At 28.6% G+C, this 14,234-nt stretch overlaps 2 protein-coding genes across 2 annotated transcripts; both read right to left on the bottom strand.

The window, feature by feature from the left end:
- Positions 1-5,543: 5,543 nt before the first annotated feature.
- LOC114420001 (stress-induced protein SAM22-like) lies at positions 5,544-6,469 on the bottom strand. The gene is made up of 2 exons (XM_028385838.1): positions 6,203-6,469; positions 5,544-6,087 (listed from the first exon to the last, which is right to left on the bottom strand). Exons 1-2 carry the CDS (start codon positions 6,381-6,383, stop codon positions 5,792-5,794), a joined length of 477 nt encoding a protein of 158 aa, XP_028241639.1. The 5' UTR covers positions 6,384-6,469; the 3' UTR covers positions 5,544-5,791.
- Positions 6,470-10,778: 4,309 nt separating this feature from the next.
- LOC114420000 (stress-induced protein SAM22) lies at positions 10,779-11,707 on the bottom strand. The gene is made up of 2 exons (XM_028385837.1): positions 11,459-11,707; positions 10,779-11,301 (listed from the first exon to the last, which is right to left on the bottom strand). Exons 1-2 carry the CDS (start codon positions 11,637-11,639, stop codon positions 11,006-11,008), a joined length of 477 nt encoding a protein of 158 aa, XP_028241638.1. The 5' UTR covers positions 11,640-11,707; the 3' UTR covers positions 10,779-11,005.
- Between the last annotated feature and the right edge of the window lie 2,527 nt (positions 11,708-14,234).

Genomic DNA, 14,234 nt, shown 5'->3' with positions numbered 1-14,234 from the left:
TGCTTATTAGGAAAATCCTTAATAAATTGTTTACCTCAAACACGTTAAATACTACTCCATCATTACTATCTAAGTCATAATTTCGAACGCTTAATGCTAGCCCCTTTTCACCATCTATTATTGACTTTGACTCACGAGCTCTTCTATTCATTCTTTGATTTTATTTATATCTTCTTAATATTTTTTACATATTTAATAAAATGTATTCAATAAAAAGTATCTAATATTAAAGATATTTAGGATTTATTTATAATTGTTAAATTGATCAGGGAGATTTCAAAATTATTTTAAATCCTTTAATTATTGTTATTAATAATCCTCCTAATTACTAAATAAAAAATATTGATTTTTGAATGATTTACGGGGTTATAAAGATTTACAATGAGCGAAAAATGAAAGAGAAGAGATCATAAGTTTGAATTGAATTCTTCTACTAACAAAAACAAAAAACTAATCATTAATATAGACCAATAAAAGAAAAGTGGTATCTTTTATTCTCACAGAAAATCTGTTTTTTTTTATATATATTTTTAAGATATAAATACATTTACTCTTTTATATAACATTTTTTAATAAAATATTATATATAATTAACGTCTTCTAAAGGATTCTAAATCTTTTCATAACAATTTTTTTAATCCCATAACTTATAATTAAAAGGATAAATTATCATTTGGTTTCTATAGTTTCATGATTCGTATATTTTAGTTTTTAAGGTTCGAAAGTGATTTTTTTATTTCCTATAATTTATATTTTAATTCTCTTTTAGTCTCTATAGTTTAAAAGTGGTCTTTTTAATTCTTATAATTTGTAATTTAATTTTTTTTAATTCATATAATTTGAAAGTGATCTTTTTAGTTCCCATAATTTATATTTTAATTACCTTTTAGTCCTTACTACAATAAATATATATATATATATATATATATATATATATATATATATATAATTAGCTAAAAATTAGTTATAAATTTATCAACTATTTTTTTTTATTACAAATTATCTTATGATAAATTAGTTACGAATTATTTGTTAATATTTTTATAGTTAATTGTAATTGATAATATTACTCATATTTTAATGGTAAGGACTAAAAGAGAATAAAATATAAAGTATATGGACTAAAAAAATCACTTTTAAATTATAAGGACTAAAAAAAATTAAAATATAAATTATAAGGACTAAAAAAACCATTTTTAAATTATATAAACTAAAAGGGAATTAAATTAAAATTTATAAAAACTAAAAAACTATTTTAAAATTATATAGACTAAAATATACAAATATTGAAACTATAGAGATCAAATGAGTAATTAAACTCAATTAAAATATGGAAATTAAAGTAGATCTCGGTTATAAATGTGGTGCACATACACTTAAGGCATCACTCAAACGACTTTCCAAATGTTTTTTTTTTAGAAAATTCAAATTTATTACTACTATATACATCAGAACAAGATTATTGGATATACTACTTTTGTATTCTTAGCATTAATGGTGTTAGCAAAATTAAAAGGATAAATAATTGATTATAGGTAAAATGTAAGAATTAAAATGTATTAATAGTGTAAAAAAAGTTACATTATTTCTGATTAAGATATTGTCATGTTTGATAAAGTTATTTGGTTAAAAAAATTATTTGATAAAGTTGTTGATTGTAATAATTACTTTTAAATATCATATATTTATAATTGATTGATAAGGTACGTAAAATTCTTTATATTGATTGATAATGTAAATTATTATTTTTTATTTAAGATTAATAAAATTAAATGATGTAAACTAAATTTTTTAATTAGTATGAAATTGGATTAATAATTTTTAGTTATATATGAGTTTATGGAGTAATATCATGTAGAATTTCTGACGTGTATTCTTTGCTATACACGCACTTGTATATATATTTCAAACACAATTAAGTACAAGTACAATTGCTTAGTTATAATGTAGGAATCATAAATACCAACTTAACAGATACACGCATAGAAGAATAAGGTTCTCTATTCAAATCAGTGTAATTGAAGTGTCGAATTTCACTTCTTCAGAGCAAATCTAGAAACAAGTTGGAATTAAAAAACCAAAGCTGCAATTAATAATGCCAGAAGCACATAATTATCTGTCCCAAAATAAACGGAATAAATATAAACACCATGACAAGTTTTGTTATTCAGAGAAAATCCTGAAAGTGAAAACCGAAGCAACGTGTTTCTTGTTCGTTTTAGGAATACTTCAAGAACTGCAAATTAATTTTTGAACATGATTCCATGGTGATTGGTGGTGCTATGTTATTGGCGATTAGTTGAAGTCATAGTCTCATAGGTGCCATGATTGGTTTTAGTTTGGACTCATAACTTGCCATATTAGATGACCCAATTCCCATGCAATGCATACGCCCACTTCAACTTCAAACCTGAAACATTCTCAAGGCTTGCATAGCCCAAAGAGACCTCATAAGGTAACCTGAAATATTTCTTAATAAAATTTAAAAGTTTCAATTTATTTTCTTAAAAAGAAACTTAGAACTAAACCAAATCTTGTTGGCGAAGAGTATATTTATCTAATTCGACTTGTGATTATATATTTATGATGTTATGAATGCAAATAATTTGAAATGCCAAAATGCTAGCGACAAAAACACTTATATATGGATAGAGAATGGTGGATCAAATTAAGGCTGAAAAAAATAACAAAATTTATATTATAAAAAAATGCGTGTGTGTGTGTGAGAGAGTGACTAAATTAGTTGATCGTGATAAAAATTAGCTAATAACTATAAGAGTACATTTATATTAACTTAGTTTATTAAATTATAAATATTTTATAAAAATCATAAGTAATCTATAAATATATAATTAAATAAATGATCATGTTTATATGATATTTTTATATAAATCTTAGTTTTTTTAAACCTGGAAATTTTGTTTTGGGTGGTTCAAGTTTTAGTTTATAATTAAGGTTAAACTTTTATAGAAAAATTTAAAAATTATTTTAATTACTTTTTTCAGTTTCAATTTTTTAATTTTGATTTATGTTTTTTGTCCGATCTATTTATTTTAGTCCTCCAAAGTCCAAATAATTTTTTTAAAAAAATTAGTCTCTAAAATCGAAAAATATTATTTTTAATATCTCCATTAGAATTTTAATGGTTTTTTAATTACCTGTAATTAAAAATAAGTTTATATCACAATTTAAATTGTTGATCATAAATTTAAATATTTAATTATATGTTTTTTATAAATTATTTGTTATAATTTGTATATTTAAAAATAATGATTTATCATAAATTTTAATTATATAAAAATAAATAGTTTTTCCTGATTCCTACTGCATTGAGTGAAATACTATTAAAATTAAAATAGAAAAGAAAAATCCACACAAGCCACGGCATTGACTCTTAAATATGGATAGAGAATGGTGGATCAAACATCAAAGTCTATGCGGCACCGAATCTCGTGTCGGTCACACGTAATTACGGAGAAATAAATTGATTGTATATAGTTCACGCATTTGACTATTGACGATAAACTTTGGTCTTCATTATGATGGGTAGATAAAAATAATTCTATTCAAAATACAAATATTTTCAATACTTGATAAGCTAAGATAAAAATGATGGTCTTCATTATGATGGGTAGATAAAAATAATTCTATTCAAAATACAAATATTTTCAATACTTTGGTCTTCATTATGATGGGTAGATAAAAATGACTCCGGCCAAAAAGAAAAAAAATATTAGACAACAGAGAGCTTTCGTATGACAAAAAATTAAACCAACGGATAAGCTAAGATATCATCAGCACAAATATTTCAAATGCAACTGTTCCTGAAGATTGTTAATGGAAGCCACGTTCGACTCTCCAATCTTCAAAGGATCAAGTGCGTCTCACGTTCGTTCATCTAAAATTACATTAAAAAAATTAACTAATATAATATAATTTTAGGAAAATTTTATTCACGTATTAGTTTTGACGATAATAAATTGATTTTATGTTGAAAATTAAATTTTAAATTCAAGTTACTTTTAAATATATTTTTTATTAAATAAAAAATTATATTGAATTTTACTATTAACTTATTTTAAGAATAAAAATATTCAAGCATTCATTATTTTTCTTCAAAATTAATTTTAATAATCAACGAAAGTTGAGTATAACAAATGGATCTAATATTTCATAACGTTGTGAACGCACGTTCGAAACTCTTTTTAAAGATGTTTCTATATTTAATGTTTGGTCACATCCCCATTAAGGTTGTCTTTCAAAAATTAATTAAAACTTTTGTTTATTTAAAATCATTTTCACGGCAACACAGTTCTCTTTATTGATATTCACTTCTAGTTGTTCTCACTTCTCAAATACTTAACAGTTGACGGTTCACAGTTTTTCTTACCAACCAGGTTGTACAAAATCCAAACCTACTGTGTCGAAATTCTAAATTTAAAACTTAAATTTAAATTCAAGCTTTATGCTTAAATTTTAAGTAAGAATATTTGAAAGTGTAGCAATTGGTGAAAAATATTTGTGTAATATAGAATGTACGGTATTAAGGAAGTCGTTTGTTTCATGACATTTTATTTTTAATTTTTAAAAGAAATAAAAATTTAGATTTTCCTATTTTTTTATCAGTTATATTTGTCATGATTATAACTGATACCAAAAGTCATTTAATTTTAGCATTAGTTTTGGAATCGATATACAAAATACTTACTTTATATATCAATTGATTATACATCTCACTTAAAACCAATCTAAAAAGTTAAAAACAATTAATATTTTTAAAACACTTTTTTTATAAAAAGTGCTAAAACATGTCTAACTTGATATAGAAATTATACCTAAAAGATGTAAATTAGCACTCTGAACTAGCACATTGAGTACATTTAAAAGGATTTGATTTCTGTAAAATGAGAGATCGAGTTCGCCATAAAGAAGGATTCCATCTTCACACAAATAAGTGAAATAACTGATCAATTGAAGTGATATCGAATGCTAAAATAGTCGTGGTTTTCCACTATATACACAAGAGATTGTTAAGTACTTATGTTATTATGTGCATTTGGTTCAACTTATTCTGAACGATTAGTTATTATATTTTTCCTACTTTTTAAATGATAAATAATGATTTCTCCAAAACAAGTTGTTCAAAGCAGGTTGCAGGCATGCAGCGGAAATGTGTTTCCAACAAGTGATGTTTGAAAGGGATTGCAAAATTGTTTTCCATGACTGGAGGACAAGGGACCGAGGAATCAGAAGCTATATACAGGGTATTATTGCTGATTGCAGCCTATAGCAGTAGCCTCATTTACACGGATTCAGCTGTCTCTTGTTACAATGATGCGAATAGTTTAGTTAAATTATCTTTTATTAGCCATGAAATAAATGTATTAGATGGAGGATATTCTTCAACAGTTGACTTCTCTTATTGATGCTGATGTAATGACTTCAGCCCAATTTCAATAATAGTTCCATCCAACTCATTCTTTAAAAAAATAAAAAAATAAAAACTATATAAACTCACTATATATAATAGACATAAAACAAACAAAAGTTTAAATGATGCTTTCTTTTATTAAAATTTATTGAAGTCACATACAAAGATATCAACTGACTCTCACAATTCTGTGGCAAAAGGAAATGAGAAAGGAAACACTCGTTACATTAATTGGAAGGCAAGTTTTTAACTTAAGCACACACCACACACAGTGATTGGATAAAGCTCCACACAAGGCAAGAAAACTCTTGTATATAATATAAAGCAAGGTCGTTGCTGACTGAATAGTGATGAAGAGGATCAGTTGTAATCAGGATGGGCCAAAAGGTAAGCCTCAACGGCCTTGAAAAGAGCATCAGACTTGGCTTTGCCAATTTTGAGGTCGTCTTGGTTGGGCTGAGCATCTCCTTTGGTTTGGTATTTGACAGTTAGCTTCCCAGCAGACCCTCCGTTGGCGCCAGCAGCCAATTTGCATTCGAATGTGATCTTCTCCACTGTGTCTGGCAACCCATCTCCCCCAACTACGCTATAGCTATATCCCAAGTTAGCCTCATCAATCGCTTCTATTTTGTGCAACACAAACTTGGTTTCTCCATCTGTCCGCATTCATCAATTCATTCAGATCAGCTTTATTATCATATCATGGTAGAAAATAGAAAATATATAGTAGTGAATTAGTAAATAAAATGAATACAGTGAGTGACAGAGTACCCTCAAGGAAAGTGATCTTCTTGATGGTTCCGGGGCCACCATTTCCCTCAACGTTTTCAACACTCCTGAAGGCGTCAACAGCCTTTGGGATGACGTTGTCAGCATCCGTAACTAGAGCTTTGTAAAGGGTAGCAGGAGCCACAGGAGAGGTGGTTTCATCCTCGAATGTGAAAACACCCATTATGAAATATATAGAATGGAATGGATGAATAATAGTATATATTACTAGTTTGAGAAGGAGATGTTTGCTGCTGTGTGGTTCTTTAGCAGAGGAATGCCCTCTATTTATAAGCACTAAAGTTGCGCTGGCGTCACTCTACAATTGTGTGTACGCCCCATACCATAGTCTGAAGGTGCTGAGTCAATGATTCAACGTTGTTGTTCTTACTTCTTAGTTTACCAAGAGTATTCTTTCTCTGAAAACAAAAAACAAAATCTTTCTAGATGTGATTTAAAAAAAGAAATTCAATATTAATTTATATAGTTTGAATTTATTCTTCTCATTTTCGTATAAAATTAATTTTATCACTAAATTCATCATCTCTCACGCATGAATTCTGAAGAGATCGATAACAAAAACTCAATATATAAAGTATTTACCTGTACGTGATATTTTGTTTAAACAATGTAAATCTATATATTTTTAAGAATAATAAGAAAAGAATATATTGTCAGCAACAAAAAAAAAAGAATATGACTTTTAATTTTAGGCGGTCTTTCTTGTCTCTATTTCAGTAACTCCAATTTTCAAATGTCGATTTTTCCACTTGCATAATCTGTGTAATATTTTAATCACTTTTTTTTAATGTTAATAAATTTTATGTGTTTGTCAAATACTATTAAGATTTTGAAGCATTCAAATTCAATATACAAATTTTGAAGCATTCAAATTCAGTCCACAAGAAATAAAGATGGCTGAAAAATAAAGATTTAATAGTAAATTTGGTTCCTTTATTCATCTCAACTCAAAAATTTAGTCTTTTAATTTGGTTCGTCCATTGATAAATATTAATTATCATATGTTATATTTTTATTAGACGTTAATCTTACTTTAATTGTGTATTAATGTTTAATAAAAAAAACAACACAACATGACAATCAATATAAACAATTAAGAGTTAACTTTTACTTTTAAGATTAAGGACTAAAATAAAAAATTAAAAAAAAAAGATTTAATTGATGAATTAAATTATAAATGAATCAAACTCCTAAAGTGAGATAAATAAAAAAATTAAAGTTACAATTAACCCAAAAATAAATTCATTCCAAAAAAAAAACGAGTTCAAAATGTTTTTTATGCTAGAAAAAAAAAATGTCACGTTCATCCATGACGACAGATTGCTGTATTTGTGGGAATGAAGCGCATGTTAATTTGGAAGTGCATCCACATTCGGAATACGTGCAACCAACTCAACGCTACATGTTAGAGTTTCAGCTTCGACGTGGGAAGATGTGGGTAACCATGGACCTGTGAAGCCAATCCAAACATACTAGAAATATTTTTATATTAAATTATTATATAATAATATAAAATTAATCGATCTTTATCATTAGAATTTATTTATTAAATAGATTTTGTATTTAAACCTTTTTAAAGAGCTTACATATTTAACAAATTTTGATAGAATTATTTGACAAGTTTAATTTTTATACATTCTATTTCTATTTGCAAAGAATGTCAACTAATTAGAAAACGCTTTAAATTTGATTTAAAAATAATTATTACGAAAATTCTCAATTTTTATTCATTTTCCGTTCGCTTTCTCTTGTTTATTTGGACTACATTTTATCTCATATTAGCATTTTTTTACTCATTTAAATTTATTGTTAATTTTTTTTTCATAATTTAAAAATACTAATATGAGATAAATTGGGCTAAAGCCATTACATCAGCATCAATAAGAGAAGTCAACTGTTGAGGAATAGACTTCATCCAATACATTTCATGCAAACAAAAACTTTTATTTTTATTATTTTTTATATTCAACAGGGCCTAAACCCAAAAATTAAAGCAACCCGACCCAAGCGAACCATGAAGAGGCCCATCAGTTGGGAGGAATACATTCACTAAAGAGTCTAGCACCAGCCAAGTTACCAAAAGGACAATTTTGGAAAGTTACCTTCAAGAGTAGTGCCTTCATCATCGTGCTTGCCTTATCACGCACGATTTGCAGCTTCGTGATCCTTGTCTCCTAAAGATCACAATTGACTTTATCTTGTCTCCTATTTTTCCAGCATTGTTAGCGTTTATGTTTTTTTTTTTTTAATCTTATAAATAGTTGTAATGAATCAAGAGGAAGACAATGAGAATTTCAGCTATTCTATCTCTTACTCTTTGTTTTTAGAGGTTGATTCCTGTCCTCCAATTCAGGAATATTTTTATCCTTACCAATTGGTGTTTTCATTGACCCTCCCATGGCAAACAATACTCGTGGCCACACCCTCTCACGTCTAGAAGAGACAATCACCCTCTTCACCCATAACCAAAATACCCTCACCGCTATCCAAAACTCCCTTCACTCCCGGCTCGACAAGGTTATCTCTCGTTTTCAATCACTCGAAGCTTCTTCCCCATCCATGTCACCACGACCTTCCCCTCCACGCATGAACCTTGATATACCTCGGTTTGATGGTACCAATGCCCTGCCCTGGATCTTTAAGATTACCCAATTTTTTGACTACCACCGCACCCCGAAGGACGAGCATCTTCAGGTAGCCTCTTTCTACCTTGAAGGCGCAGCCCTAAGCTGACGACCAATTACCCTCCTGGTCTTCTTTCCTCCAGGCCCTCGAATTAATCATGGATTAATCAGTTACTTGTCTGAAGACAGAATCCTATTTTATGGTGAACTCTTTCATTTTATAAAAATAAAATCCTTCTAAATACAATAATTACATGTGCTAGTTTAAATTGTTAATTTACATCTTTTGGGGATAATTTTGATAACATATTAGTCGTGTTAACATTATTATAAAAAAAAAGTCTTTTAATATTAACATCATATTGTAAACTTCTCCATGAACTCGTAGAAGAAGAAAATAAAAAATAAAAATAAGTTTCTTCTATAAGTTAAACAGGGCCTATATATGATATTACCTACCCATGGATTCCCTACATTTGTCTAACAAAAATGAAGCGGAAAACTAGACTCTATGAATTTAATATTGGAGAAAATGATGAACTTATTTGATTGAGGATCAAGGAACTTGAAACCTTTGACTCCAAGGGATAGCCCATGAAAATGCAAGGCAAAGTTTGTAGGAAAATGTTAGTCTTTTGGGAAGGGGTGATTTAAACAAAAGCAAGGCACCTGAACAACTTAAGTAGAAAGAAATCAGGTTAGCAATTATAAAGAAGCTCAAAAGGTGAGTAATTTTTCAGACTTGATGAAGGAGTTATGTTGATCAAATATGCCATATATGGCATGCAAATGTGTTCTCCCCCAAAATAAAAGGAATCCTAGACAGAAAAAGATCCATTAATAAAACATGTCTTTTCATTAAATGCGAGAGTACAATTGAAGTGACTCACTAATTGTTTTGAATTATTTCTTTTAAAGAAAAAGAGTGCAGCTAGTGCACTTAAAAGCTAAGATAAGATTTTTCCTTCTTTAATGATTGAAAATTCAATAGTTAGAAAATGAGAATATACCAAGCTAATAATTTATAAATATATCATGTTAGCTACCAGTTTTACCATAGTTATGTATTTTGTTAAGTTTTGTAAATTTATGTTTGTGTTTCCTTCAATATATTGTTTTATAAATTGTGACTTTTTGGTTGATTACTACAATTATAAATTACTATAATTATATATAACTTTAAATTTTGAGTATATAAATATAACTTAATTACTTTGATCCTTCTTAAATTTTTAGCACAGGCCCAATTTGAGAAGTACGTGCTAGTTATTGGGCTGTTAAGAAAGAATGTCTAGACAGTTTTTAGGCATAACACTTCAAAATATATACTCTTCAATTTTCATCATCCAACTGACGTGGGACTTGATATTTTCCAACGCTCTCCCTCAAGTTCAATTGGGTAAGTTTTTTTTTTTTTTGCCCAACTGAAACTTGTATATTTTTTGGGCTCGTACTTTAGAGACCTTAAAACCATACTCCTTTGGTTCTTTGCTTGGACTTATTCTAGAGTTTTTTTTAGAAGCAAAATACAGAGGAACAAGAAGTTTCACTTCATATTGAATTTTAAGCATAAGGTCGATGTGAGAAGTGTTGGTTATTGGTCTGGTATACAAGTTGAAGTGGGAGTTGTCAAAAAAGTGTTTTAAACATATATACTTTTCACTTTTCTTCATCCCAACTGATGTGGTACGTTATATTTTTCAACAATCCAAGCAAAATATTCAGTCAAGAATAACATGTGGTTAGTCCGAATAACGAGTTAGAATATCTTAAATGTTTCGGATTTAAATTTCATAGATGAAAAAAGTTAAATTAAAAGAAAAAAATTCATTAAAAGTGATTAATTAAATTTTTACGAAAATCAACCATCAACGAAACAATTTCGTACAAGTGTCATTTAAAAAAAAAAGTGTAAACTCATAAACTCGCAATAGTAAACATAAGAGAAACAAAAGTTGTAACGATTGCTCATCTTTATTATAATTTATTATTGATGAAGTGAGATACAGATATATCATAAGTCTCACAATTATATGGGAAAAGGAAAGAAGAAAGGAAAGCCAGGTTACATTGGAAGGCAACTTAAGTTGAGAACAGAGTGATTGGATAAGTCTCCAAGCAAGAAAAAGCAAGAAAGTGATGACAAGTAAGTTGAGGCGGATTAGTTGTAATCGGGATGGGCCAAAAGGTAAGCCTCAATGGCCTTGAAGAGAGCATCAGCCTTGGCTTTTCCAGTTTTGAGTTCGTCTTGGTTGGGCTCAGCATCTCCTTTTGTTTCGTATTTGACAGTGAGCTTCCCAGCAGACCCTCCATTGGGACCAGCAACCAATTTGGAGTCGAATGTGATCTTCTCCGCCGTGTCTGGCAATGCAGCACCCCCAACCACGCTGTAGCTGTATCCCAAGTTCGCCTCATCAATGCTTTCTATTTTGTGCAGCACAAACTTGGTTTCTCCATCTATCCATTCATTCACATCAGCTTTATTACCATACATTGTATTATTTGGTTTCATTACAATTAATTATGTTACTATGCTATTGCAACATAGTATATAGATGGGTAGAGATGCATGGAATAATAATGAAATAGAAAGTCAAATGAAAACAGTAAGTACCCTCAAGGAAAGTGATCTTCTTGATGGTTCCTGGGCCACCATTTCCCTCAACGTTTTCAACACTCTTGAAGGAATCAAGAGCCTTTGGGATGACGTTGTCGGCATCTGTAACTAGGGCCTTGTAAAGAGTAGCAGGAGCCACAGGGGAGTTGATTTCGTCCTCGAATGTGAAAACACCCATTATGAATGGAAGAATAATACTACTAGTTTGAGAAGGAGATGCTTGCTGCTGTGTGCTTCTTTAGCAGAGGAGTGCCCTTTATTTATAATCAAGCAGCCAAGCACTACCGCTGGTGTCACTCTGCTCCTATGTATGCCCCATACCATAGTGTGAATCTGCTGACTCACTGATACAAGGTTGTTGGGTCATCATCGGTTCTTTTTTTAACCCAGAGTATTGTTCTTGTTCGATTGGTTTTCTCCACTTGGATTATCTTTGTAATATTTCAATCACTTTTTGTTTTCTTTAATGTTAAAATACTATTAATTTTATGTGTTTGTCAAAGTATATCGAATTGGCAGCATTCAAATTCAAAGAAGTAGTAAATGATAAACACGTCACGTTCAACGATCAACGATGGCGACTGTTTGCTGTTGTATTTGGGGGAATGGATAAATTATTATTTTAGTTTGTGTATTATTTAAAATAAATATTTCATTTAATTCATAATTAAAATGAAAAAAAAATATTTTTAATTTATAATTATATTTAAATTTACATTGAATTTTGGATTTTGTTCTTTACAAAAAAAATATTTCGTTTTCATTTAAAGAATTTAAATAATGTAGTATTTAGTCTTTCATATCATGCTACACATGTTAATTGTTTATCTATTTAATAAATTGTGAAATGACTATTCAGATAACACATGTCTGTGTTTATGATAATCTTCAATATGTAATACTTTTAAATTTTTTATTAGGTATCTGTATTAAATACTTTATATTTAATTTAAAATAAACATTAAATTATATATTTACATTATAAAATAATTTTATATTATTATTCAATCTTAAACTATGATTTATCATAAGTTATTTAATTTTTATAATAATTGTATCAAAAATCATACCAATGAGTATATCTAATTGGTGGACAATTTAAATTTTAATTGTTTATGCATTTTCATTTTAATTTATTAGAATGACATTGACAACCAAACAAGCGATTTTAAATTACATTTACTATATACTAGCGACTAAATATATCGTTTGCAAAACCTTACATATAATTATGTTTCAGTGAAAGTGTTATATATAATAGTTTTGTTTTAATAATATTTTCGCCACTAGGATGTTAGCTTTAAACTTTTGCGACTGACACATCGGTCCCTAATTCTGTCACTGTTACACAAATGTTTTTATCTAAATACACTGAAAGTGTGCTGGATATTTGAGACCGAAATTAGATGGTGGCAAATTTCGGTTGCCAAATCGAATTAGACGGTAGCAAATTAAAAAGTATCTTGGCTGCTGGATGTTTTCTTAAATTATTTCACACAAACTAATAAAAATTAATAAAAGATAAATGATTACAATAATTTTATAAAATTAAGCTTATTATTACGTTGAAAAATTAAAATTCTTAATGATATTAGTGAAAAAATATAAATAATATGTCATTGAAAAATAAAATAGCACTTAAAAATCAAAGATTATATTTTACAAGAATCAAATTAACATGTGCTCATTTTATGAAGACAAAATAATAGTTTTATATTTTAGAAAAAATTTAAAAAATTACAATTGAAAAGATCAAAAATAAAATTCACTAACTTTATAGAAATTAAATATATATATAAACCATATTTTTAATTTATACTTTTTAGATATTTATTACATGGATCTAACAAAAGTTTGACATGGAATTATCCATTTCACGGTTAGTCAATGGAATGGACCGTAACGCACTCGCAGCCAGGAGAAATTTAAGATTGCGGTAGCCAGTGGCCTTTAATGCTTTTTGTAGACGCCCTTCTAGATGTTGTTGGAGAAATTGGACTTTGGGTTTTTGATAACGAGTTTCGAGAAAGTAGTGATTACAGAATAGTAGTATTAGATATATTTATCCTGATCAGAGGATTCACTAGTTGTTGCTAAGACTTAACATGAATTAGATTGAGATAACCAAATTGAACATGATCACACAGAGGAAATGGCAATCAATGTTCACATGTTTGGATCTTTCATTGGTTGTCTGCTTGTGAGCCAATTGAATTGTTGACTTGCTATCACATAAAATCACGGTAGTTTAACTTAAACTTCAAAGAATTGCAAGACTTGTTTGAGCCAAAATAACTTAGTTGTCAAGGAAGCTAAAACATGATATTAAACTACCATATTTTAATTCTTACTTGGATTGGATCTATCTTGTATGTCTTAATCAATTGATTGGCCCATGACCTTTGTGCGATTCATTGGTAGAAGTGTAGGGTAATTGAACTAAGAATTGTTACATAATTAAACCTTAAGTCTAGTTTCATATTAGGTTAATTAACCAAACAACCTTTATATTTGTCCTTCATGGTTAGGATTTAGTTTCTAACATGAGCAATTAGGAAATTAACCGAAAGATAACGTTAGTAAATTTTGATCAATTATAAATCAAATTCATAGGGATACTTGACAATTAACGGATAATACAATGCTTAATTAGAATTGAAGAGAATGGAATAAGAACATACTTAAAACCACAATCCTACCTGTTAATCACTAAGGTTCTTCTCGTTTATCATTTTTTTTATTTGCAAATTCTTCTACTTTTTAGTTTTCACCG

The sequence above is a fragment of the Glycine soja genome, chromosome 7 (assembly GCF_004193775.1).
Source record: "Glycine soja cultivar W05 chromosome 7, ASM419377v2, whole genome shotgun sequence".
NCBI lineage: Eukaryota > Viridiplantae > Streptophyta > Magnoliopsida > Fabales > Fabaceae > Glycine > Glycine soja.
The sequence above is the reverse complement of the archived record's forward strand: the minus strand, read 5'-3'. Positions and strand labels throughout refer to the sequence as shown.

Bases quoted from the DNA above. Each gene is read 5' to 3' on its own strand.
- LOC114420001 (XM_028385838.1), bottom strand. From the start codon at position 6,383: ATGGGTGTTTTCACATTCGAGGATGAAACCACCTCTCCTGTGGCTCCT. The intron at 6,088-6,202 runs GTACTCTGTCAC...GAATGCGGACAG, and splicing joins GAAGATCACTTTCCTTGAGG to ATGGAGAAACCAAGTTTGTG.
- LOC114420000 (XM_028385837.1), bottom strand. From the start codon at position 11,639: ATGGGTGTTTTCACATTCGAGGACGAAATCAACTCCCCTGTGGCTCCT. The intron at 11,302-11,458 runs GTACTTACTGTT...ATGAATGGATAG, and splicing joins GAAGATCACTTTCCTTGAGG to ATGGAGAAACCAAGTTTGTG.